The sequence below is a fragment of the Sceloporus occidentalis genome, unplaced genomic scaffold, assembly GCF_023333645.1.
Source record: "Sceloporus occidentalis isolate IW3139 unplaced genomic scaffold, rSceOcc1.0.p SCAF_64, whole genome shotgun sequence".
NCBI classification, from domain to species: Eukaryota; Metazoa; Chordata; class Lepidosauria; order Squamata; family Phrynosomatidae; genus Sceloporus; species Sceloporus occidentalis.
The window spans coordinates 2368182-2395198 of NW_028317044.1; the positions used below are offsets into that span (position 1 = coordinate 2368182).

General features: G+C 45.5%; 1 protein-coding gene across 7 annotated transcripts in view; it reads left to right on the forward strand.

Moving 5' to 3' along the window:
* The window catches only part of LOC149287104 (protein CASP), a 236500-nt gene that overhangs the window by 144224 nt on the left and 65259 nt on the right, over positions 1-27017 (forward strand). For 4 of the 7 annotated variants that reach the window (XM_089493440.1, XM_089493438.1, XM_089493441.1 and 1 more), the window contains 8 exons: positions 5287-5335; positions 8374-8478; positions 11045-11233; positions 13902-13960; positions 16322-16370; positions 18428-18527; positions 19649-20320; positions 23675-23740. In XM_089493440.1, the coding sequence (XP_089349566.1) occupies positions 5287-5335; positions 8374-8478; positions 11045-11233; positions 13902-13960; positions 16322-16370; positions 18428-18527; positions 19649-20320; positions 23675-23740 (1289 nt within the window). The remainder of the gene's footprint in view (positions 1-5286; positions 5336-8373; positions 8479-11044; positions 11234-13901; positions 13961-16321; positions 16371-18427; positions 18528-19648; positions 20321-23674; positions 23741-27017) is intronic. The other 3 variants (XM_089493444.1, XM_089493443.1, XM_089493442.1) reach the window with 2 other exon arrangements.

The window sequence follows — 27017 nt, forward strand, 5'->3', positions numbered from 1 at the left end:
TAACATACTGTGATTTCGGGTGGGGGGGTTTATAGAATAGTGTTCCTATTTTTCTGTCTTCTGGGACTTAACTTGCTGAGGAGTTTCTGCCTGCGTCACAGAGGTCTCTGATGTCCGAGTATCAGACCTACTCAGCTCATGCAGGATCCCACTTTTGAACTGTCCGGTAACCCCATCCGAATGAAAGACGTCCCTGTGGTTTGGGGGGAAATGGCTAATGGTTCATAAAAAACAACTCAAGGGAAGTCTGTTCCCCATTTTTGCCGTCTCAAAAGTTGATGTTCCCTCTCAGGATTGTCCAACTCATATGTTCTTTAGACTGTGGTTGAAGGGCACACAGACAGACCTGGGAGGCATCAGTCTCCATGATAAAACTGGTGCCACCCGAGTCTCATAGGTGGTCAGTTGAGGGTAGATAACTTGTGAGTCTAGGGATTTAAACTTTGGCTCTTGGGAACATAGGGCTGTAGCGTTGCTTGGGTCCTCCTAACCTGTTTTTATACCTCAAATTGCAAAAAACAACCCAGCTCCTCTTCTTTTCTGTTTTCTCTCTCCTTTGTGTTGCCATCGCTCTGAAAGTCCATGATGCAATGTCAGGCTGTTATTTTACCAAATTGCACAGCTCCCCAATATCAATGGCAGGTAGGTTTTATTTGCCAAAAAAACTGGTCGTAAAGTTTTAGTACTACATTTTTACAAGGCCTTGTGGCTTAATATTAACAGTCATTCCGAGCAATAAAAAGAACAAAACAGCAATGGGAAAATATTGCATGGGTGCTTTTTCCCCCCCTTCCCTTACCATAATGTTACCCTGTCCAACTAATAAAACATAAATGTTGACTCCGCAGTACATTTCAGGTATATTCACTGTTAGGTTTGTCCTTCTCCCACCTGTAAAGAATGCAGTGGCCTTCGCCTTGAAAGTACAAGAAACCTTTTACGCCTCGGAAATGCCGCAGGCAAGAAGTGGCAAGGCACCGACATGTCAAGTTTCGACTGTATCTGGAACTGCCTTAAGTGAACTTTTTGTAACACAGTTGACAGTTAGTTCTGGGCAGACGAAAGGAGGCCCAAAATTGACTTGGAGAACTCACTGCCCCAAGATATGGCCATGGCCACTAACATAAAAGGCTTTACAGTAAAACTAAGAACACAAAAAGCCAGTTAAGACCACAGAGCCCAGCATCTTCTTTCCATCCATGTCCAAACCCACATGCCTCCAGTCACTCCACATCTCTAATCCTTGATTATTTTGTTTTGACCAGAATTTTAATGGTCACTCTCATTCTGGCACCATGTGTGCCATTTTTTACAAGGGACACCATTTTATTGTGCCGTTGTATATCACGGGACTTGAGCGTCCACAGATTTTGGTATCCGTGAGGGGTCCTGGAACCAAACCCCAGCGGATACCAAGGGCCCTCTAAGAGATCATACTGATCATTTGTGGTTTGACACCGCAACTAAATTGATCCTCCATGTGCAAAATCAGTATACCTCTGACAAATAGCTTCTAAAAGGTTACTTCTGAGGGGCCACAACTACAGAATCCTCCAGCATCCAGTTCTCCAGGTGTCAGCAAAGACTTATAGGAAGTTACTGTTGGAGGACAGAATGCGTTGGCAGAAGATGAGCCCCAGGCTCTTCGGACAGAAGCTCTAAGTCTGACATCATGTTTCCAGTTTGTGAGGTTATTCCCGTTCTCTCTCCTGCCACAAATTCCCCTGTGAATTTTCTAGCATGTTTAAAAAGCTTGGGACGAGTTTACATTGAGATTTACATCTGGACTTATCACTTTTGAAGGCGTGCTCTATCTGCTTTTAGATTTCACAAAGAAGCGTGAGCGCTCCAGAGTGCATGCGCTTCCCCCTTTCTCTCACACACACACATTTTTCAATATCCACATCAATCATATGTTTCTAAAAAGGACTTAAGCAGATTCTTAACATGCGCTGATCAACCCCGATATTGATATTTCTGTTGAGACGCATAAGGGTAGACCTGTAGGTTTCTCTGATTGATTATCGCGATGCAGACAGTTAAAATGGTTCAGATCGGATGGTGCATAAAGAGTATTCTCTTCTGTGAAGTCGAAGGCTTTCATGGCCGGCATCCATAGTTTTTTGTGGGTTTTTTGGGCTATGTGGCCATGTTCTAGAAGAGTTTATTCCTGAAGTTTTGTACTCTCTTTGCATTGTCTCTTCTCCTCCAGTTTATCTTCCTTGCCCCTTCTGTGTCTTCTTATATTCTCCACTAGTTTAATCCTTCTATTTCCCCCAAACTTTGTGAGTGATACAAATTCATAGAGAGGTAAGTTGGTTCCAGCTAGAACACAAATATCCTCATGGCTCCTGAAAGGCTAACTAAGCCCTGATAAGTGTGACTTGTTGTTGTTGTTGTGTGCCTTCAGGTCCTTTCCAACTTATGGGGACCCTAAAGCAAAGTTTTCTTTTGTGGCTGAGAGTGTGCGATTCATCCAAGGTCAGGTTTCTGTGGCAAAATGGGGAATCAAACCCTGATCTCCGCAGTCATAGTCCACCGTTATATAAGATCCTAATATATAAAATGCAGTGGATTTGAAATTAAGGCAGCAGTCTAACATTTCTGGGATTAAGCCCACTAAACAGAATGAGACTTCCACATAAACCATGTCTAGGATCGCAGTGTTTACACAAATGGAACTGTGACCAAGAAATTGGGAAATCTACTCTTACCTTCAAAATGGGTACTATTGACTTTGTCTTAATGTTAATTATGGCTCTACTCAATATCCCTTTTTTCGGTCCTCCCCTACCTCCATTTTTCTATGCGGTTGGGTTTCTAATCTCCTCTTTGAGTTGCATAGTTCCTGTAGTATTTGTGTGCATTATGTTCTCACAAAATAAAAATTTGCTTTGAGAAAATGAACACAAAAGAAAGATCAGTATGCAAAGGGATCTTGCAGTCCCTTTGAGACTAACTGAAAGACATAAGTGGGTAGCCTGAGCTTTCGTAGACTTGCGCCCGTTTCCTCAGACGCATTTGGAAGTAGGCTCGAGTCTCCGAATGTTCATGCTACCAACTCCTATCTTTCAATTTGATTCCTTTGCATGCTGATTTTCCAGACTAACACGGCTATGTCTCTCTTCCAGCTCTGAAGGTGGCAAGAAATCATTGTCTCCCTTTAAGCCTTGTGTTTCTAGGAGTCCTGAGCAGGTCTCCACCACCAGATGCTCTCCAGGTGTCTTAGGTTACAGGTCTTGCCATCCCTACCCAACATGGGCAATGCCTGGAGAAGGATGGGAGTTGTAGTTGGACATCTGGAAAGAGCCTGGTTGGGGAAATCTCATCTACAGTTTCCAAAGGGACATCACCAATGTTATGATTCGATTCAACTCCACTTGACCCATCCAGTCAATTGGGAGCAACCTCAAAGTCCTCTGGATGGCAGGGTGAGGGCAGCCATGTGAAATATTTTGGCACCAAACAGTTGCCAGTGGGCACTGTATATTCTTTTCTTAATGCCAAACCTAGATGCCACCATGTCGAAATCCCCGATCCTCCATTGAGCCGGAATTCACTCGAGGGGTTGAAGCCTGAGAAAAGCCAGCTTGGCCTTGTCTGTTCATCTCAATGACATATTGGGAACTTGGGTGTGACGGCTCATAAAAAAAAAGCCGAACCGGGACGGGTTTTATAACCAACTGTTGCGCACAGGGCACATGTAGCTATTAGAGCCTTTGTGAAATAACCGATTTCAGGCCTTCCGAGTGCCAGCTCCTGATGCAGCGTTTCGGCCTTGGAAGCGAAAAGAACGAGTCCTTTTGAAGATCCTCCGGATTTCTGTTCCAGCTTGCCCCGGGACAGAACATTACAGCAATTTAATTCATTACTCTACTTAAAAGTTTTTTTGTTTTTTAAAAAAAGAATACAGCTGAAACATTTATAACCTCGACGGGTGTTGGGCTCACTAAGCGAGGAGGTTCTCTTTGAAGCTCCTGAAGGGTTTGGCATTGCTTTATGAGGTGCCCTGGGATGGTTTGCAGGAAAGATGTATCAGGATGACAAGGGAGATGATAGTAGGTTGGCCCCAAACAAATAAAATGATCCGTCTGAAGCTGGCAGGGATGATGTTCCCTTGGTGAGAGGAAAGAGGATTGAAAACAGGACCGGTCCTACTCAGACGAAAGGTCCAAATGAGTGATGAAAATACCCCCCAACCCCAGTTTGCCACCCTAATAATAGGCACCGTTTTGGATCTCTTCCAAGAGGCCATTCCATGGCTCTGTCCGCCCTTCCCAGAGATTTGAAAGTTGGTTTTCTCAATGTCATTTAGTCCCAGTACAGAGATCTTGTAGCACCTTTGAGACTAACCGAAAGAAAGAAGCCCGCAACATGGGCTTTTGTAGGCTTCGGTCTACTTCCTTGGATGCTCCAATTCGATTTAGCCCTATTATTCCTCAGAACGTTTGGGAAGCAATGGATTGCCGTCGCTCTTTGAGGTTTGCATTTTTACTGGTTGCGTTGCTTACTTCTTGGAAGGAAAACAAACCCTTTAGTAGTGGGAGGAAAATTCCTTCAAGCTGGGGACATTTTCTGTCAAAATACCATCTGAAATTTTAAAGCTAACTGGGTATTCACATGAAGACTCATTAAAGCTTGTTACCGTTTGGTATGTAGGCTTTTGAAACGTATCCTTGCTGGGGAAAAGGGGAGACTTTAACTCATTTAGAGGTAACTTGTAAATGTATTACTGTACTTCCAATCTGTGGTCATTCCTGTTGCACTCACACCGCTCTGGTGCCACCACTGCCTTTGCTGCTTTTTAACCACAGGGACACCTATTCCTCCACTTCCCAGCCGTAAGAATGTAGTTCCCTACTTTCCTATAGAAATGCCATTGGTTTTGAGAAAATGTCCTTCCTCGGAAGGAAGGATCATAGTTGAGATGCTACGTTGCAGGCTGGCAGTGCCCACACTTTGCCCTAGTGACCGCAAACACTGTTCCTTCAATTTACACTGTTTCCTTTGCTGTACTAACTTGATACGTCGCAATCGGAAAGTCATGGTGGAAGAATTAACATTATGCCATACAGGTTCTTTGTATGACCCAGAACGTCTTGTGAGGACCATGTGAACTCCAACCTCATTGTTTTTATTTCTTAAATATGAAATTAAATGATCTTTCCTTTGCAGTGTCACCTTGTACGAATGTGGTTACATCCTTAGGCAAAGTGTGCGGTCTCTGTAACGCTGGTTATTTTACTCACCCATAAGCCAATGGTCCCTGCTTTTGTTTTCTTGCAGGTCGGATGAAATTGAGATGATCATGACGGACCTCGAAAGAGCAAATCAGGTAGGATTTTAAAGCCCAGTCATCTTTTCACTCATGAGATGACTTTGATGTGTCGCCTGTTCAGATGGGCTTAGGGAACTTGGTTCTGATTTTACTTACAAAACGTCATCTCATCTCTGCAAACTGTCATTTGAAGAGGAAACAGATATCAACCTTCCAACAGGACCTGGTTTAAGCAGCTGCAAGCAGCCTGAAGGATCGTTCCAACTTTCTCTTCCCTTCGTAGATCCCTCCGCTGGCTTCCACTTTCGACCAGGTCTCATTGTAAGGTTTTGGTCCTAGTATTTAAGCCCCTGTGGATTCTTCTGGCTCCTTGTTTCAGATCCTGGAGAAGCCAGATATCTAGTTTCCCTTATTTGGAGTAACATCACTGATGGAATAATACAGTGGACCCTTGTTATACGCTGGGGTTTGGTTCCAAGATCCCCCGTGTATAACAAAATCCGTGTATGCTCAAGTCCCATTAAATATAATGACATAGCAAAATGGTGTCCCTAATAAAAAATGGAACATCGAGGTAAATTTATACTTTTTTGGAACATTTTCAAACCGTGTATGCTTAAATCCGTGTATAAGAAGGGCTGACTGTACTTGCGAAATATAATCGGTCCATCCATCCATGCGCTCTGCTCTTGAGTGGTGACAGCTCTCTTCTTAATCACAGTTAAAACCAATGGCAGACTTCAGGCCCTGGAAAGATTGCCTGTTGGGCCAGAAAAATAGGAAACCATTTGGTGAAAGACAAGAGCGTAATCTGCCCTGGAAGCACTGACCTCCCTCTACTCTCTCTTCCATCCAGCCTTTAGTATGAGCCACAACAGTTATGCCTGCCATAATTTTGCAGGTTATTTGGCATTGTTTTTTTTAGCTTCATCATTTGTTGCATGTTCCTAAGTTTTACCCTCAACTTATCCAAGGACCATATCAAAATCCATGAATTTGCCCCAAAACCTGCCCTCGACTTATACATGAGGTTGGCTTGCAGTAGAGTACAGTGGGCCCTTGCCTTATGCGAGGGATCTGTTCCGGACCCCCCCCACCCCCCCATGTACGGCGAATTCCGACTATGCTGGAGCCTCATTCACTTGAATAGGCTACGCACCATGGGCATGCACCCCATTCATCTGAATGGGACGCACCACCCCTTGGGCCCTCATGCTCCCCACGGCTTGAGCGCATAAGCTCAAAGCCACATATAGTGTGCCCACATCTAACGCGGCCGCACTGTATATACTGTAAAAGAGAAATGCTATCAAGGAAGCTTTGGAAAGAACCAAGGGAACCTTCAGACCAGTTTTTTGGAGTGGAGTTGTTTCAACAGGGCTCTTGCATACTGTACTTTAAATATGAAAGACCCATTAAAATGAGGTCACTGAAAGCTGGGTATGAGAGAATGCATGACTTGCTCAGGACTATGGAATGAGCCTGTGGCTGATGACTGATCTAAATGCAGAGATGCGCCAGGCTCTGGATTTTGTTGGGAATTTGTTATTTGCGGTTTTTCCATGTTCATGGGGGTCTTGTACCCCTAACCCTAGTGAATATGGAGGGACAGGTGTATTTTGTTTTGACCTAACTAGTACCTTCAGCTTCATTCACTTGCATGCTTCCTCAATCTCTGCACTACTTCTCAGCTCCATGCCAAGCTGAGAAGAAGTTCCAGGGCCCCTGTTTACAGCTGTGACTTTTGACTTTATGCACCACTTATTCCTGGAAGAGATGTGCTGTGCTATAGTAAGCAAAGTTTTAGACCCCAATAAGGAAAGTCAGAGGTCATGCCCACCCATAAAAGCTAGCAGACATGGGCGAGTCCCTCATGCCTTTCGCATTAAAGAGAAAAACCATGTATTTAATGAGTGCCCTTGTAGTCAGAAGGTAAACCATAGGGTCCTTTCAAACAGGTGATGGTGGCAAGAATAGCCAGCCTAGTCTTCCTCTTGCGATGTCTTTGAGAATACAGAAGGGTTTCCTACAGCAGAAGGAAGAGAACCCATGGCCTATCCTGATTAAATATTTGAAAGGATGTCATATTGAGGAGGGAGCAAGCTTGTTTTCTGCTGCTCCAGAGAACAGAACCTGGAGCAATGGATGCAAGCTATAGGAAAAGAGATTCCACCTCAACGCTAGGAGGAACGTCCTGATAGTAAGGGCTGTTTGACAGCGGAAGACACTGCCTCGGAGTGTAGTGGGATCTCCTTCTTTGGAGGTTTTAAAACAGAGGCTGGATGGCCATCTGTCGGGGATAATTTGTTTGAGAGTTCCTGCATGGCAGGGGTTCTCTTCCAACTCTGTGATTCTACCTGATGATATTGGGCTGCAACTCCCACCAACCTCAGCTGACGTTGGACACAGCTGACATGGGGGTCCTAGTCCAGGGACATCTAGAGGACTGCATATTTACCCAGCTGTCCCAGGGGAAAAGAAATAACCATGTTTCATTAAGTCAAGGGTTGAAGATTGGCACTGTTATCTGTGTGTCTGTTATGTACGAAAGAAAGATGTTATGGAGGAAAGTGGTAACCCGAGAACCAAACAAAGCCGGCCTATTGTGTTTCTTTCAGGCAAAAAACGGGCCGAGGATCTCTTAATTCGGCGTTTACTCGGGAGAACGATTCCCAGGAGGAATCTCGCAGCTCAGCCTGCTTTGGCTGGGAGTACAGAAGGCAATTGAATCAAAGGATTCCATTTCCACTTGCATTCATCCAGCCTGGGAAATTCAGTGGGCCGCAGCGTTTGTGTCAGCAGGGGATTCCTTGCTCCTAGCGTTAAATTACTGTCATAATCGCTCAATTATTTCTTCCTTGTACTGTTTAAAATAAAAATCCATCACATTCTGAGATTCTCCCTCTCCCCCCCCCCCCCCATCATTTATTAGGTTGAGTGTTTAGGAAAATCAATTATACTCGGTCGGGCATGAATTGATGAATGTTCGCGCAATAATTACCAGTTGTTATATCAAATGTACACTCCCCCCCCCCCAAAGAAACAACTTCCCCTCCTCCAAAATTTTTATTTCCCCCTCCTTTTGTTTCTTTCAGAGGGCAGAGGTAGCTCAAAGAGAAGCCGAGTCCTTGAGGGAGCAGCTTTCATCCGCTAACAAATCTCTCCAGCTGGCTACCCAGATCCAGAAAGCGCCAGACGTGGTAAGAGGCAAGGTACACAAACACACACACAGACACACCATGTTGCGCCAGCTTATAAGTACACCAAATTGTGCAACAGAGCTGCTGTTTTCGGAGACAGCCAGAATTGGGCTCCCTGGGAATTGCCCTTTGCCACGTTGCCGCCTTTATTCCCCAGCCTCTTTTCTTGGGGGACAGTAAAGGATTGCTTACCTGGAATGAACTCTGTTCCTGCTTTTGTCTTACCGGTAGATGTTGGGCTCAAAGGGAAGGGGAGGCATGACCCAAGCATGTGTTGTGCTTTGTTTTGATGCTGTATTAGCTTACACTTGTAAACTGCTTAGGAAGTGCTTAAGTGCACTGATAAGCGATGTAGAAATGTACTTACTATTGCTATCTATACAGCATGAAATGCACAGATTTAGGAGGGGGGACACCTGGCTTAAGGAGACTACATGTGAAAGGGATCTAGGAGTCCAAGTAGACCACAGGTTGAACATGAGTCAACAGTGCAATGTGGCAGCTAAAAAGGCCAGTGCGGTTTCAGGCTGCATCAATAGAAGTATAGTGTCTATATCAAGAGAAGTAATAGTGCCACTCTATTCCGCTTTGGTTGGACCTCACCTGGAATACTGTGTCCACTTCTAGGCACCACAGTTTAAAAGGGAATTTGAGAAGCTGGAGTGTGCCCAAAGGAGGGCGACTAAAATAGTGAAGGGTCTGCCCTCTGAGTAGGGAGCTGGGGATGTTAAGCTTGGAGAAGAGAAGGTTAAGAGGTGAAATGATAACCCTGTTTAAATATTTGAAGGGATGTCGTATTGAGGAGGGAGCAAGCTTTTTTTCTGCTGCTTCAGAGAAAAGGACCTTGAACAATGGATGCAAGCTGCAGGAAAAGAGATTCCACCTCAACATTAGGAGGAACCTCCTGACAGTAAGGGCTGTTTGACAGTGGAACAAACTCCCTTGGAGTGTATTGGAGTCTCCTTCTTTAGGGGGTCTTTAAACAGAGGCTGAATAGCCATCTGTCGTATGCTTTGATTGTGAGTTCCTGCATGGCAGAAGGGGGTTGGACTGGAGGGCCCTTGTGATCTCTTCCAACTCTAGGATTCTATGATTCATTGAAGTTGCTAGAACTTGTGGTTGTGAAGTTCTTGTTCTTTGCATGTCTTTCCACATTGCTCCTGTAAAGTATACTGGTGTACGTCTTACTAGCTAGAATATTGCCTGCTCATTTTCTTGCAGTGTGGGAAGACAGTCCTTATGGTTTGCCTTGCTGCTCCCACACACTTCCAGGGATCACTTCTTCAACATGATCGATCACCTTAACCACCCCAAGTGGGATAGTTAGTCCCTGTCCCCAATGCTGGCCTGCCCCACATCTAAGCTTGTTTTCTGCTGCCCCAGAGGATAACACTCAGAGCAGTGGACTCAAACTACAGGAAAAGAGATTCCACTTCAACGTTAGGAAGGAGTTCTGACAATAAGAGCTGTTTGGCAGTGGAGCACACTCCCTTGGAGAGTGGTGGCATCTCCATCTTTGGAGATCTTTCAACAGAGGCTGGATGGCCATCTGTTGGGGGAGCTTTGATTCTGTGTCCCTGTATGGGTTGGGCTTAAGTCTCCTTCCTCAGATGCATTTGGTCTGACATGTTTTCCTCCTGCCTTGTGGGTTCCTCAATGCCCGAGTCCCCCTGGCTGCCAACAATTTCTACCACCCAACCGATCATCTCCGCTGTCTGCAGCATGTAGGCTTCCGCCTTGCCTTCTTGAGTCGGATTTATCTTCCATCCCGTCCTGTCCATAGGCCATGGGCTGGAAGTTTGTATGCCAACAGATATTCATGAAAGACTACTTCAATCATTCCTTGGCTGATGCAGGCTGATGGGGACTGGAGTCCAGCCTCTGGAAGGACTTTGGGTTCCCTAGCCCTGCTTTGGACTCTGGGCACGAGGTGTTCTTCGTTCCCCTCCTGTCTCCAGCTGCGTGAACCGAGGCTGTCCTCGCCTCGCATCTTACAGCCTTCCTGTGTTTAGGGCCATTGGGGACTATTTTTCTTCCAACTGGGTCAAAGCGTGTCAGGGCTGCTTTTTTCCTCCCTGGCAGTTTGCAGGCTAATAGGGATGCTCCCATGCGGGAGCCGGAAGGACTTGCTTTTCTGACACTGTAGGTTTTCCTTCCCCTGAAGCTGTAAAGCGAACTCTTCCCCTGGAGCTCTCATGATAGGTTTTGTCCTCCCTGAAATACTTTCTTTCCATTTGGGGAAGGGTACCGGACTCTCATAGAGGGATCATACATGAAGGAAATGTAATATTGACCCAGTACTTACAGTCAGTTCTTTAAAAACCTTCTCAATATCAGTAGAACTCAGAAGTGCATCTGAGGAAGTAGACTTAAGTCTACGGAAGGTCATGCTGCCAACTTCTTTCTTTAGTTCTTGTAGCGCTACAAGATCTCTCTACATTTGGGATGCTATGTTACAGGAGCAGCCTACGGTTTGAGCGGGGTGCGGGGAACCTAACTCTGAAAGGATAGCTGCCGGTGCCCTGTTGCCGGTGTGTAACCTCCCCACTCCTCTCTCTCTCTTTAGGAGCAGGCCATCGAAGTGCTGACGCGGTCCAGCTTGGAAGCTGAACTGGCTGCGAAGGAGCGCGAAATTGCTCAGCTGGTCGAAGACGTGCAGCGACTCCAAGGCAACCTCACCAAGCTCCGGGAGAACTCCACCTGCCAGATCTCCCAGCTTGAGCAGCAGCTGACGGCCAAGAACAGCACGCTGAAAGTAAGGTCGCTCAGGGCACTCCGTTCACTTGGCTTCACATGCCTTTCGGTGGTGGGGCTGTGGCACGGGGAAAGTGCCGATTTCACGCCTGCGGTGCTGCTTTGAGGAGCGTGCCTTGTTCCTGGAGCAGGATCACGGGGTTGTTTGTTGCCGCCGCTGTTGTTTTGTCCTTTGATATCCTTCTGCGTCGGCGATGTTTCCATATAGAACTTCACACTGGTTCACACGGTTAATCGCCTTTAAATTTCAAATCCTTTCTATTGGGGGGAAAAATCCATGCAGCAAGAAAGAATAGCATCTGGCATAGAAAGTGCCAGGAATTTGGGGCATTGCCCACAGAGTAGAACCCTGAGAATCACTCCTTTGCTTCTTTTGCGGTTATTGTTGTGCACCCTCAATATTACATGTATAAGTCTAGAAGTTTAGGTTAAAACAATTGACCCCAGAAACCTGAGTCAACTTATGCACAAGTCGATGTAAGTACTGTATTTTAACTCCCAATTACCAATTTAATATTGGTAGAATTCAAAGATGTAGCTTGCCCAAAGTCACCCAGTGAGTTTCACGGCTGAGCCGGGAATCAAACCCTGGTGTCCAGAATCCAACACTTGAACCACAACACCATGCCGGTTCAAAAAACAAATTTCCCAATCCTGAAAGCAAACATTTTGGGTTGTTTGGATGATTATGACGCAAAGCTAAGGCGATGCTGTTGTTGTGAAGCCCCCTATTAGATGTGAAGTTGGCTGTGCTTCAGTCATCATAATCATTGCTGCTATGTTTGGCTAGCAGTATTGCTCTTAACACTGACCTGTGAGTCCCACCCTAGAAGGCTGCCATGTATTGAATCATTGCTGCTGCCTGGCCATAGTGTTGGTGTGGGAGGTAGAGAGGCATGGTGTGCTCAGCATGTACTTACTTGCCAACTGTTAGAATGGAAGTCCTGGTTTGGTAGTAGGAACCAAAGCAAATGTATGCATGCCAGAAGGAAAAGGTTAAATATTAATGGACATGGAGGTGTGTGCCTGTGTGTCTGCAGGTGCACTGAAAAGACTGTAAAATGGTTTCATGCAGGTCTTAAGGCTAGAACCTGACAGAGCATGCAGTTTTGGTACGTGGTTGTTCTCTCATTTGTTCCTTATACTAAATGTTGAGGTTAATGAATATGGATCAGCTTCTTGATAAGATTAGTTTTCCTGAGCGACCGCATTGAGCATAGGACACTCCGCCACCCCCACGCATGCTCCTCTTAATGCAGCGTTTGGAAACTCCCAGAGGGTATATTTTTAGACCTTGCGTGACATTACAAACATGCCTTTTATTTTGTCTGAAAATGAACCGCGTCGGCCATGGCAGCCAGATCTTAGTCCCTCCGGAATGTCTCACAGCTTGAAACTTTTGTTCCCCTTTGCGTTTTGCGGGGGTTCTTCCGGATAACAACTATGCTAATCTTTTTGCCCCAACTGTTGTAGTCTGGGCAAGCAGAAATGGCTGAATCACACCAGGCAGAACATTGCCTTTCTGGGGCAGGGGCTGGCTCTGCATGCTCTGTACTGGTGGGCATCTGGTTGCCACATGTGGAAAGGAGCATTTAGTCTTGGGAATGGCCAGGCATTTGGATGATTTGGGGACGCAATCTGTGAAGCATGGAGGTGGAAATGAGAGAGAGAGGTGAGATAAAGGCAGATGAAAGAATTGTAAAAAAACCTTTCTTAGCTTGGCCATTGTAAGTTCTGTTTCAGGTTCTGTGGCATCCCCCTCAGGCATTAACTATTACCAGGAGGAGTAGAAAATAGGCATCATGTGTAAATGTGATTTTCAAGTCGCTTATATATATTGCCAAAGAGAATCCCATGCTGTTGAGCCAAAGAAGTTGCCTCTGACCCTGGGTGAGCAGTGGCTTTTTCATGCTCCATCCTCCCAATGGTCCTATACCAAAAGTAACCCAAAATTAAATTTTCCTGCTCCTTTCGCTCTCCACGTTTGCAGCTTGCAGAGGAGGAAGGAGCAAAGATAGAAAAGCCCACTGATCCCTGTTTTTATCCCATGGTATGTCCCAAAGCCTGGTGATGGGGATGAAAATTTGGCCCCAGACAAACCAAAGTAAGCCCTTCACAGATTTCCAGAGTCCTGCACTAAAAGGATGTTTCCCAGCACAGTGATCTGACATCCTTTTGAGCATGAGATCCTAAGGGATGGACCTGAGGCCGTTTGCATGTAAAGCCCCTAAGACATGGCTCTCCCGGAGTGCCAACATGGATATAAAAACATAAGAGATGCCTTCCCTGTCCTGTGTATATTGGGCACATGGTAAGGAGCAGAGCCTCACAAGAGAGGAACATGCCGCCCTCAGATGCTGTACAAGACTTGCAATGAGGCAGTCACCCTCGGAGAAGGCCTATGAAGTGGGCATTTTCAAAAAGCTGGCATTGTTGGCTGGCGACTGAGTTGAGAAGAATCCTGTAGCGTTTTTTCCCTTTCTGTTTTTGTCCGCAGGCAGGGCAGATAAAGATGTAAATCAATAAAGCTCTGTGCTTGCTATCTTGTTTGGCGAACAATGCCTCCGAAACTCTTGAGGTTGAGGCAGGGGGAGGCATGCGAAGGCCAGAGTGTTGAGTATTAATCTGATCAAAATCATATTTTTTTAATCCTTTGTTTTGTTTTTAAGCAACTGGAAGAAAAACTGAAGGTGCAAGCGGATTATGACGAGGTCAAGAAAGAGCTGAAGTAAGTGTGTTTGCGATGGAGATCAACCATAGCTTCCCCTGCACCCACCTCTGGAAAATTGGATAACCTTGATAGAGGAACCAGCTTGCGGCAATCAAGTGGGGAAAAATGAGTCTAATAAATGGTTACATTTAGTACATAAGATGATGTTCCAGGGAATCCTGGCACATTGTTGGCATGTTGGTATGCTCTGTCCAGTCTTTCTTGCATGGTTCATCCAGCAAGATGGAATGACTAAGACCTAAAGAGAGAGAGTGCCATGGTTTGTTACCAAAACCCCAGGATCCTGTGTAGCCACAACTTATTTCTGTGACTTGATGTTGCCATTGTGAGTTAAAGATGTGCAACAGTGGCTGATGCCCACTTTGGACAAACTGGGTAGAGGGTGACCTACCCAGGGGTGAAACCATCAGACCTCAACTGGCTGTAGTTTGCTACCCAACATTTACTCTTGCAAGTTTTTATCTCACATCTCCCTGCTTGTTAAGAAAGGGTTTGAGTGGCTGCTGTATCACCTTTCCAAGCAGTAAATTGAACCAATGGTCCATAAATTGTGCTCTTTAAGAGATTCTGGACTTCAGCTCCCAGAATCCCAGCTTATTGGCCAACGTGGCTAAGGCTTCTGGGAGCTGAAGTCCAAAATCTCTTCTTAAAGGGCACAGTTCGGGAACCACTAAATTAAACAAATTTAGCCATCGCTGCTCTTTGCATTCCCTGCTGAAAGGCGTCTGAACACTGTGAGCGCCCTGCGTTTTGTCCAAAATTGTCAGTCTCTTTATGGATCAGTCATTTCCCTAAGAACCCAAGTTCTTAGTCCAAGACATTATTCTATGTGAATGCCAAACTTGTTCTCTAGGTGGTGGTCTTTATGTAACCAGAGAAGAAATGGGAAAGAGGCAAATGAGGAATGGGTATGATGGATAAAATACTGCCTGCTGAGGGAGGGAAGGTGGGGTGGATGATATACCTTAGGGTCTCCTCTTTCTCAACTAGGAGGGTGGGATGGTGGCAGCGGGATGCTGGGTTCTCCAAAGTAAGACCCTCTTCCACATCACATCCCAGGAGGTCCATGGGAGTGACCTCATGAGTTACCACACTTGGGTGACACTAACCTTAGTGACACCTTTGCATGTGCCTCCAGTACATCTCACTTTTGCAAGCTTTCTTGAAGAACAGGTGATGGTTGTATCTGCCCTGCCTAAGATGGAGACCACTGTGACATGCAGAAATAGGGAGAGCTTTTTCTCCCGTTGGTTCTCAACCTTGGGTCCTCCAGCCATTTTAGACTTCAACTCCCAGAGTCCCTGATCATTTGGGCAAGCTGGCTGGGACTTCTGGGAGCTGAAGTCCAAAACATTAGGAGAGCCAAAGGTTGAGAACCACTGCAGTCTATTCCCTCTTCTGATATAGATCTGGTGGCTAGGTGACTGCCCAAAGCCCAAGACCAGAGTCAGTGACACCCAGCAGCAGCCAATACTCTCCTTGGCTGTAACAATGAAGATGGATTGATTTGGGTTTTAGCAGCAAGGCTTAGTGAGGTTTCCTGGCACCCATGACCTCCTGAGAGGGCATCCTAAAACATGCCCATAGGATCTCCCAAATATATGAGATTGATAAGTGTCCCAAGAGTTTTCTGAAGGAGGATGTGTGGAACCGTTGGCCTAACCTCTGACGTTAAGACTTGCGTCGCGTCCCCCGGGAGATGGGCACATGGAGAGTGGAATGCAAAATGGGCGCCTTGAATGTGTATTTGTGATTTCCAGGCGCTTCATAGATCTTAAGAAACATCAAACAATTTGTTGGCCTTGTCACCGTAGAGCAGTCGCCTGTTAAAATGAAAAACGGCCATGCTTCGTTTTCGTAAGCCCACAGCGTCTTGGGTCACGCAAATAATTTGCGCATATTTTCCTTGATAGGCGAGCTGGTATATTTTGCATGTATTTATATTGCACATTTCATGGGCTTTGTTGTGAGCGTGAGAGCGGCTCCCTGTTTTGGCGGCTTTGTTATAACTATCCCCCCCTCTTTCCCTTCAAGCATCGCATGTATAAATTTATATTGTTTCTGACAGTTTAAAATGTTATATCCTTATTAACCTTTAAATTTATGCTCCAAACGGCCCTGGTGGGACTGCATTACGCCTTGATTTAGAGGACATGGGAGAGAATGTTCTTCTCGGGTAACTAGTGTGAATAGTTATTCTATATTCATTATCAGATTATATTACTCCAAAGAAAAGTTGTTAAAGTTATCACTTAGGGTGTTCCTGGAGAGCCGAAAATTACAATGTTAATGCTCATTAGCGGAGCTGTTAGGAAAGAAAGAAGCGGAAAATAACTCTTTTCTTCTCCCACTTTGCAGCATCTTGAAGTCAATGGAGTTTGCACCGTCGGATGGCTCCAGCACACAGGTAAGCGGTTTTTACTTGTGGTTTTTGGATGAGAGGGCATCTTTTGAATGCCAGCTTGGGGTGAGAAATGCGGTATATGCTCTCAAAAACATAGCCTGCGAGTGAGGCTTTTCGGATAAAGAAAGTTGACTTGAAAGCGCTAGAGTTGAATCATTGCTCAACAAGACCATTAACTATAGATGATCTTGAGTACGCTTGTTCATATGTAATATATAAAATGCATATTAACCCTGCTTGGTATGATGGGGGGAAACTAAATAAAAGTATAAGCTGATCAAGGAAGGGGAACCCATGTAGATTCCCGGTAGCGTCAGAGCTTTTATCATGCAGGCAACAAGTTAAGGCTTCTTTGTTCTTCAAGTGTTTTAAAGGGCGTTTCATGGCTGAGCTGTTTTGATATTGTAATGTGAGAAGAAATTCACTGGCCTTTCAAGTGTGGCTGCTCTTTAATTTCTTCTGGTGGCTCTTTATTGTTTTTGGTACTCTTTTTTTAATCCACATTTGATAACGGTGACAAGAAAGCAGTGTGAAAATCATTATTGGAATCAGGTACTCAGGATCTTCCCCAAGCTGCACACTCCCCAGGCAGCCTTTGGTTGAGCCGCTGCCTTCTGAACTCACAAAGAATAACTAGTTGTACATAGCAGTATGCCATGCTACAGATATTTAACCTTTTGTAAAGGAGACATGGATACAGTGGTACCCCGGGATACGAATTGATCGCGTTACGAAATTTCCGGGGTACGAAAAAGTTAGATTGGAAAAAACTGTTCCGGGTTACGAAAGATTTTTCGGGTTACGAAATTCATTTCGGCGCGAAATTCAAATGTGAAGCGCGGCTAGCGGCTTTCCAGCGCTAACGGAAAGCCTTTTCGGGTTGCGAAATGTATCGGGTTACGAACGGCGCCGCGGAACGAATTAATTTCGTAACCCGAGGTAGCACTGTACACGATTATTCTATTCTATTCGTGCGGAGAGCTAATACCCTGAGAGTCTAACTGCTGAATGAGAACTTGAACCCAACTCTTCTTGGTCCCAAACCAAACCTTCCCTCTAGGGCCAAATGAAGATGTGTCGAGGAGCTAAACCAAGCCAGGTTTAAAAGGGACCCGTTTAACCTGCGTCTTTTTGACGCTGATTTTTCCCCGCATCTTTTCCACTGAATCGATTCAATGCAATTGTGAACCACAAGCGGATCGGAATCAATTCAGATTTGCCCTTTGGCCAGCTGGAATCAAATCATTTTGAATCAGTTCATTCGTGAATGGGAACCACGAGTGGATTATTTTAATGACAGAAAATGCGACCGAGGCAAATCTAGTGGGAACCACACTCCGATGTCGAATCGATCCATCGATTCGGATCGCACACCGATTTATCTGTAAGGGGGAGTGAGGCCTTAGCTTGCATGGAAATGTGGCTCTGCCTTTCCCCATTTTTGCATGCATCCGTTGCTAAAATGGAAGCAAGAGTCTTACATTTCAAAGTGCCTTAACTGCACAATTGAACTAAAATTAAACAAAGGAATCTTAAGGGAGGGGGAAGTTGTATCCACCATTTCTGGTCTCGTCGCATATTAATCTTGTCAGACCAAAGGTTACAAATTGGATTCTGGCACCTTTAGCGGAAACCTGCCGTTGCCTCTCCTCTCTCTCTAGCCGGCATTTTATTATTTCCAGTGGGTTTTGATGATTGAGAGCCGTGTGTACAGAAAGGGGAAGGGTCGGCTTTGGTGACTGATTTAATTTATCCACTCCTTCCCTAGCACCGAAACACTGTGTTTCAGGGAAGATACGCCACGATAGCGCTGTGTCGAAAGGCAAACAGGTGTAAAAAAAATGATTAATGGCGCACTTAGAAATACATCTCGAGAGCTGATAAACCGTCTGCACTGGAAAACAAAAGGCGTTCTGCCACAGATGAGAGGAGTTGCCACAGTCATGCTGAAATAGGGGTGACAAATTTCGGAATTTGTACCAAGCGCTGACCTTTCCTTCCTCTCCGACACTTCGCAGAGCATTGCCCGGACTAACCCTTTCGCTGTCCCTTTCCCCTAGGATGCTGCGTCCAAACCGTTGGAGGTTCTGCTGCTGGAGAAGAACCGCCTTCTGCAGTCGGAGAACGCCACGCTGCGGATCACAAACAGCGACCTGAGCGGTAAGTGGATGGAAAGAGACAAAGATGGTTGTCATTTTGCCTGTGTCTGCTATTGGGATGGGGGAAAGGGGTCTTCGCCCAAGCCAGCCATGTGACAGAAAGAGTTATAGCAACCAAGGACCTTGAGTGATGGCTGATTCCTCCATCTTCCTCCTCCCCTTTATACTATAGATAACATAATACTTTATCAGAGATGCTGTAATGGTTAGGAAGGACAAATATTTCCAGGTGTCATGACAAGCAGTACTGAAGTCATTTCAGCGGTGCTCTGACTGTGGTGCTAAGTTTTGATTCCATGTTTTTCAAAGCATAGATTGAAATGGATTTCAGAAGTGAGCCTCTAGTAGTGTATCAGCCTGAATCCCATTTGTGACAGTGGTGCATTTTGGCTTTGTTTGGTTTCTTATTTGTGGGGCTGTTGTTGGTGTTCAGTCAATGAACAAACGTGTGGGGTTTGGCGGAATTGCTGGGTTTTCCAGGAGCTTTTCTGGTTTGGGGTTTCTGCAGCTGGTGGCATTCAGTTGGTTACGGCATTTCAAATAGCGTCGGAGCTATTCCGTGGCATCCTTCGAGCAACGATTCCTCTTCTCCGAATGGGTTTCCTCTAAGGTCTTTAAAACGTTTGCTGCATTTGGGTTCATCCAAGGTCTGTTCTGTCTGGGGCGGGAAGAACGACTCGAAATGAGCCGGAGGGGGCACTAGCAAAGAGGGTTGTTTTTCTCTGTGCCGATGCATTTTAAAAAAGCAAAACCAAACCATTGTATAAACTGCACTTCATGTCGATTGTTCTGCCGCTAATGTTTGAAAGGGGGATTCTCCAGGCTGCAACATACAAGAAAGGTGCAAACATGAAATGCATGTTGTTTGTCTTGGGGGCCTTGTTTGGCTTATTAAAAATTTAAAAGAAACAAACAAAAATCAAAAACAAAACCCAAACCACCTTCTTCTTCATTGGCCCGGATTTAAAAAACAACAACGAAACAAACAAACAAAAACAAGCAAAACGCAACCTGCACTTTTTTTTTTCCCTTTTGTGGGGCAAACGCTGCATTTTGGTCTTGGTTTTTATCCCCCCCTCTTTTTGATCCCCCATAATGCATTATGTTTGACCTTCCTTGTAGGGTCAGCCAGGAGAAAAGGGAAAGACCAGCCTGAGAGTCAGCGTCCTGCAACTTTGCCGGCCTCCCCTCCTCCTCAGTTGCCCCGCAATGCAGGGGAGCAGGCTTCCAATACTAATGGTACACACCAGTTCTCACCAACGGGTTTAAGTCAAGACTTTTTCAGCTCGTCCTTGGCAAGCTCCGGCTTACCCCTGGCTTCTACGGGAAAATTTGCACTAAACTCTCTCCTCCAGCGCCAGCTTATGCAGTCCTTCTACTCCAAGGCAATGCAGGAAGCGGGAAGCACAAGCATGATTTTTTCAGCAGGTCCCTACAGCACAAACTCCATCTCTTCCCAAAGCCCCTTGCAACAAAGCCCCGACGTCAACGGCATGGCCCCCTCGCCCAGCCAGTCGGAAAGCACCGGCAGCGCCTCGGAAGGCGAGGAGATCGACACGGCGGAGATTGCGCGGCAGGTCAAGGAGCAGTTGATCAAGCACAATATTGGACAGCGGATTTTCGGACACTACGTCTTGGGGCTCTCGCAGGGCTCCGTGAGCGAGATCCTGGCGCGGCCAAAGCCGTGGAACAAGCTGACCGTGAGGGGCAAGGAACCGTTCCATAAGATGAAGCAGTTCCTCTCCGACGAGCAGAACATCTTGGCCTTGCGCAGCATCCAGGGGCGGCAAAGAGGTGAGTGAGCCATTGTTTAGCATCTTTTTATTTGTCCTTTCAGCATCCACCCTCAGATGGGAGGCCCACTTGCAAGGGCTTTTCTTTCCGCCGGCTGTTGAAGGTATTTGCTTTGGGTTTCACCTGATGCAGGTAATTCTTGGGCCTTGGTCGTGAGTCAGGGTGAAACAGAAGAGCAGAAGAGGGACAGTGCAGTTGGGTGCCCTTTGTGGGAATGAATGAAGCTGCAAAAGAGTAGGATAGACTTTCTGCACGCATCCCATTCATTTCCTCAGGGCTGATGTAGGACAAAGTCACAACCAGAGGAAAGTCACAACCTCTGTATTTCAAGGGAGATGGGTGTAGATGCTGTTCTGATGTTCTGATCCACACACCCAGCATCCCAGACCACTCCTAAAGGATTTTGTTTTCATTTTTTAAATGGCTTCCTTGTGTGGGAAATGTGGCTTTCCTCACATGCCAGTCTTGTTGCCCCACCATTTTTGCACATGCATATATCCAGGTAGCCCACTTTTGCCACCGCTTTTGTGATGCAAGGATTTTGAGGATGCGAACTAGCCAGCGCCCCACACTTGTATCCCTCAAACTGAGGCCGGGTAAGACGCATGATAGCTTTTGAGATCTGAAATTTTGATCAGGACTTGCCCTTCTTCCATGTTCAGTTGACTTCAACCAAGGACCAAGTGTTCCTTGTGGTGCCCACAAGTGCACACACACATATCTGGCACACAGTTATCCGTTCCACGTCCCTCAACTCCTTCCACCCCCCAATACAAGCATAATAAGGCATTCAGCTTGCAAAAATCAATTCTTGTCCTCTGCTTCAGGGCAAAGCAGATACACAGAAGGAAAAAGCATGGGGTTATATAACGTACTTTTAAGATGCCAGAGCACAAAGGGAAGAAGAGCTTGAGGGCAGACACAGGGAAAGATGGCTGTCCCATTGATCTTCATTAAGGGATGGGCTCAAAAGCAACCCAGAAAACATGGCTATGGCAGCTGGCCTCCTGCCTCCTGTTCTCTGTAGAATCAAAGCTACTCTAAGAAACATACTCCTGTTGTACCTTCCAGATGTTTTGCACTGCAATAACCCTCACAACCATCCTCTATGTTGGCTCGCCACGATGGGAGGGTGCCAGATTTGGGAAGGCTGTTTGTGTTTAGGTTGGAATAAGACATTATCGAGGTCAACGGCAGACACCCTTTCACAACATTTACTACCGGATATTCTCCAGCAGTCTTCTCCAACCTGGTACCTTTCCCTGATGGTCGACCACAGCCTACATCAGCTACATGGCCATGCTGACTATGGATAATGGGTGTTGCAATCCAAAACCTTGGGAGGACGCCTGCTTGTATTACAGTTCACCATTGCAAGGCATCTCCTGAGCATTTTCCTGGTGTCTTTTACTTAACGTAACTCAGGAAAATGTGCCTCAAGAGGACATACCTTTGGGCGCTGGGTGCGGAGAGGTAACTCCATGCTCTGAAACTCAGTCCTCATCATCTCTAGAGGACAAACCTCCCTCTGCTTAAAATTATTCTATCTTTTTTAAAGTTAAAACCAACAGCCAGAGGATAGTATTAGTGCAAAGAGTTTTAAGAGTGCCACAAGATAGCCAAAGGTTGGGCATCTGTTGTGGGATCCACCAAATGGAGTAACATCTGTTGTTTTAGAGGGACCATGGCCCTGACATGGTATAAAACAAATACATATTTTTACTTGGCCTTTACTGGGAGGTATAGTCCAGGAGAAGTAATGAAATAGAGGTAGCAACTCTATACCTCTTGCAGTATCTCTTCTCGTTGTTATGAAAGAATAGCCCGATAACTCACCTTTTAACATGGCAGAAGCTGGCTGGAGGTTCTTCCTATGGGATGTTATGTGAGGAGACAGAGCGATCCTAACCCCATCCTATATGGCTTACTTTCTACCTCTTTGGGGATGGGTTTCCTTTAAGTAGGAAATATAAGGCTGCTAGTACATACATACCTGCATTTTTGAAAATCAAAATGAAATCTTAGGATGGTGCTAGTTTGGAATGATCCACATACAGGTTGAGTCTCTCTTACCTGCAATGCTTGGGATCAGAAGTGTTTTGGGTTTCAGATGGTTTTGGATTTTGGAATGCTGTATTTGCATATTATATTTTATTTATTTATTTATTTTTCATTTCATTTCATTTCATTTGTATGCTGTCTGTCAAGGAAAAACCTGTTGTTGATGCCTGAGCGATTGCATAAATTCAGCGCTTTGCTTTTGCCATGCTTTTGCATCCATGGAGAAAGGAGAGCCCTTCTCCATGGAAGCTTTACAGAGACATAGTCATATTTAAAGTCCATCTGCTTGGTTGCATCCAACAATAAGGGCCACCAAGGAAACATTCTGCACACAGCCCATCGCATTCATGTATGGCGACCCCATGCGCCAGACCATTGGTGCGTATTTGTCGCATGCGATGGGACTCAGTCAGTGGCAGGCTAGGCGGGTGTCTTTGGGATACAAAGACTGCATGGGAATGGGTGAGCATGTGCAGAAAGCACACGCAAGAAGGGCTTTCCTTGATTCCTAGGCACATCATGCCCAAGGGCACGCAAGAGAAAATAAAAGTGAACACCATTATGGGGCAAGCTTCGCCTAAGGATCCTAATAGATGGAGCGAGAAACCAAGTTTCTTGCTCTTGGGGTGCATGATATGTTCCATCATGCCAGCCATTCACTGTTGAAAACAGGCTGTGTATGTGCCTCCTGCTAATGTTCACTTGCAGACATTGAGTGTTGCCAATGCTCCCATTTCCTTTCTGTATTCCCCCAATAAATCTATGTGCTTTGCTGAGCAATTTGGAAGGACAGCTTTAAAGGGAAGGGGGAGACAGTGTGGGTCAGAAGGGATGGAGACACAGTGGGCTCTCGGAGAGAAATCACTCCCTTAGGAGACCCTCTCAAACAGCTTTGTGCCTTGGTTGCCAGGGAATATGGGGTGGCATCTTGTAACCTAGCCTCTCTCCTTGGGGCCAGTGGCTCTTGCCAAGATTACTGACCCGCCTCCCTCTTTTTGTACCTTTTAGATGTGTATTTATATCTTTCTAATCTCCTTTCTGAGCAGAGCTGTAATCTTTATTAACCGCCCAGCCTGCCTTGCTTTCCTTTCCCAAGTAAGCAGCTGCTCTGCCCAGACACCCGGGAGGTTTAGGAGCTGCGTTCTTTCTTTCCTTGCCGCCCACCGCCCTCGCCATCCCCTCCCTACCCAGTCAAGTGCCACCAGGCCCTCCGTGTCTCATTCTCGCAGCCCGCAATTGTCAGAACCGCCATCCCCTGATTGTTTTGTTCTTACCCAACTTGTTTTTCAACAGAGAATCCAGGCCAGAACCTGAACAGGCTATTTCAGGAAGTACCGAAACGAAGAAATGGGTCGGAAGGTACGTCACAGGCAGGTGTTTCTCTTTGCAGTCGCTCTCTGGGAAAGTGAAGTGTGCTTAGCTGTGTGTCGTCTTTGTCGTGGTTGCTAAAATAATAATAATAATAATGATAATGATAATAATAATGCACAGGGTGCAGTTTGATTCTGGCCTGGAATCTGAGAGAAAAACAGACAGGGGGGCCCATTCAGGCATAACACTGGCTCCTTGCAAACCATGGTCTCCAGATCTGAAACCAGCCTTGGAAATGCGCCTTCCTTCCTTCCTCCTCTCTCCAGAGCAATGCTTCCCCCGCAACTTGCTTTCCCAGCATTAAGATTACATGCCAGCCACAGATGCAGGTGAAACGTCAGGAATAAACTCTTCTACAACATGGCCACATAGCCCGAAAAGCCCATAAAAGACTATGGATGCCAGCCGTGAAAGCCTTCAATCTCTAGGTCTTCCAGTGTAGATCCGTGGTCATCATCTCCCAGAAGCTGACCATAGTGTTGCTCCAGAAGACCTGCAGATGTCTAGAGAAGAGTTCTCTCTAGCAATCTCTAAGTCCTCGAACGCAATGTTTGGTGGACGGTGGCCATAGAGTTGCGTTGGAGGACCTAGACATTCCTAGAGAGAACATATTAATCAAATCCATGAATAATCAAATCCGCAAAGTCAGAGTCGCCAATTTGGAAGTCCGACGACTGTATGGTTGAATCTAACCAAGGAGATCCGGTTGACCGGGGCTTGAAGCCATAATGGATTTTTGAACCTCCATTTTGAACCTCAACCCTGGTTAGCAGTCAACACAAATCACCATTCGGTTTTATATTTGGTCTGTGACCATAAATAAATGATAGATTGATTGAATTAAGCACTGGTGCATATTTAACATCAACATCAGTTAATGCTGGAGAGCAAAGGGAGGAAGGAATTGTCACGTGAGATTTGGGTTGTCACAGAGGAAGCCTGCATTCAGCCATTGGTGAACCATGATTTTCAGGGAGCCAGTGTTGCATCTGTACTGGACCAGTAAGTATAAAACAAACCATGGGTTAGCATTTAAAAAACAACAACCAACTATTACTTTTCTACTTTTCTTCTACTTCTCTTGCTGTACTAACCCGACTGTCAAGTAAACCTGCCACTTTGCCCAGGAACAGCTACAGCTGGCTGTCTTTGGCATTGGCCACCCTGGTGCCCTGTCCTTTTCTCCAAGGAGGCCAGACCTGCTGCCATGGGAATGAACGCTCACCCCTTTTCCTTTCCGTAAAGCTTACAAGTCAGGAAGAATCCCATACTACGCTGTGAGATTCATAAACTGAGCGCATGTTTGAACCTGAGACTTCTCGGCCCGAGTCTGGCACCTCACTTGCCCTGACACTCTGGTTATTATGGCCACACAAGTAAGCATTTTGGAGGGCTCTTGCAAGCTGGTTTTTAACACCCACAAGCTATTTGGAAATTAAATATGTGTGCAGGAGAGGTACCATGTTTCTTTTCCTTTTGAACTCAAACCTGCCATGTGTGTGTTGTGAACTGTCATTGAAAGTTTTGAGCATCTGCACTTGGCACGAATCCTTCCATCAAGTAAGGAAAGTTTTGGAAGGCATGGAAAAGGTGGCTCCCTTCAGAAAGGCGCTCTTCCCAAAAGCAAACACGGTGCTGAGATGCCAACAAAAGGGTTGGGTAGTTGCCGAGGAGCATCAAGTTGTGAGTTGCTTCAGAGTAGCATAGACGCAGCCTTATGGGGCTCTGTGTCATGCTCATTTCTCTGCTGCAAAGCTCTGTTTGTAAGACACACACAAACTCATATGGATACACAGAGAACCTCTCCAGGCATCCTCAATGGAGAGCTAGTAGAAGACTGTGAGTTTGGGATGAGGAAGTCCTAGATTCAGAGGATATTGACGCAAGGATGGAAAGATGGATGGATAGATTGGCATCCTTTAAGCAAGGTTTGTTGTTTGTTTGTTTGTTTGTTTGTTTATTATATTTCTGTGTACTTGCTTGTAGCGCAGTGTCAGATGTGTAAAATCCTGGAACCAAACCCCAGCAGATACCCACTGTTTTTATTTACTTAGTTGTCTACAGACCATAGAACTTTATAACTTGATGCAAATGATGAGTTACTTGTAATGCATACATATATTTGCATCAACTAAAGTAAAAACCAGATCTCTTACAACGTCAGCATAATGTAATTTCGGTGCTTTGCTGTGCAGCTCTTTAACTTGCTTAGTTACTTTTTGAAAATGAGGCGTGTGGCTTAAATGTATTTTGGACCATAGGCCAGCGACTTCTACCATTTTAAAAAGCAACTAAAAAGTAGTTCCAACGCAGCCACTTAACTCCTTTTCTTTAAAAATTGCAACTAATTGTTTCTGATTGAGTGAGGTGGAAGTGGAATGAATCTCTGCTTTAAGCTAATTTCCCAGGCACTGAAACTTGGTGTCGTTCTTACAGAAAGGAGAATAAGGCTGTCATGGTAAGCATGCTTACTTTGCAAGCTTGCTTTTGAGGTTTGCTGTTGCCTTCCTTTTAGGCTGAGAGAGTGTGACTTGCCCGGGATTTCCAGGGCTGAGCAGCAATGTCTTCCAGAGTCCAGATCCAATACTCAACCATTACACCACCTTGGCTCTTTACTAGGATAAATGGCCACCCTGCTAAGGACTGTTTTGGATAAAGCACCTGATATTCTTTAAACACTAAAGGAAAACGTTGACCAAAATACAAAGTCATTATTAGTTCCATCATCCTCGCCATCATCCTCCTCTTAGCCGGCTAGGCCAAGATCCATTTGGATACTACATCTTTCCACAGCACCCCAAAATATGTTTCGGGGTGTTTCCAAGCCACCGAAGCAGGTTTTTAGGGTGAGCAGGGAACTCCAAGGGGAAGAGGGGCCAGTCTTCTCAAAAGCAGTGATAGTATCTCATAGGATCCCGGTGATAGAGGTTTTATATACTACTGCATAAGAAGCTGGATTATGATACTGTAACCTAAGGCTTGTGTTTAAAAAAGAATGGAGAGCAGCTAGGAATTTGGAACTGTTATGATAAAAAACTGCATTCAGTGTTGAATGCCAAGAATTGTTAAAACGTGCACAACGCCTGGACGAAAATCCTCCGCCTTCATTGAGTGCAAGCGGTGTGAGAGATCTCCTCATTTGCTGTCACAGGTTGCTTCCTAAATTGTGAGATGGCATAAATAATAATAAAATAAGCTTTTATTTATATCCTGCCTCTCTGTCCATGACAGTCAAGGTGGCTAACAGATTAAAAGATGCATACAA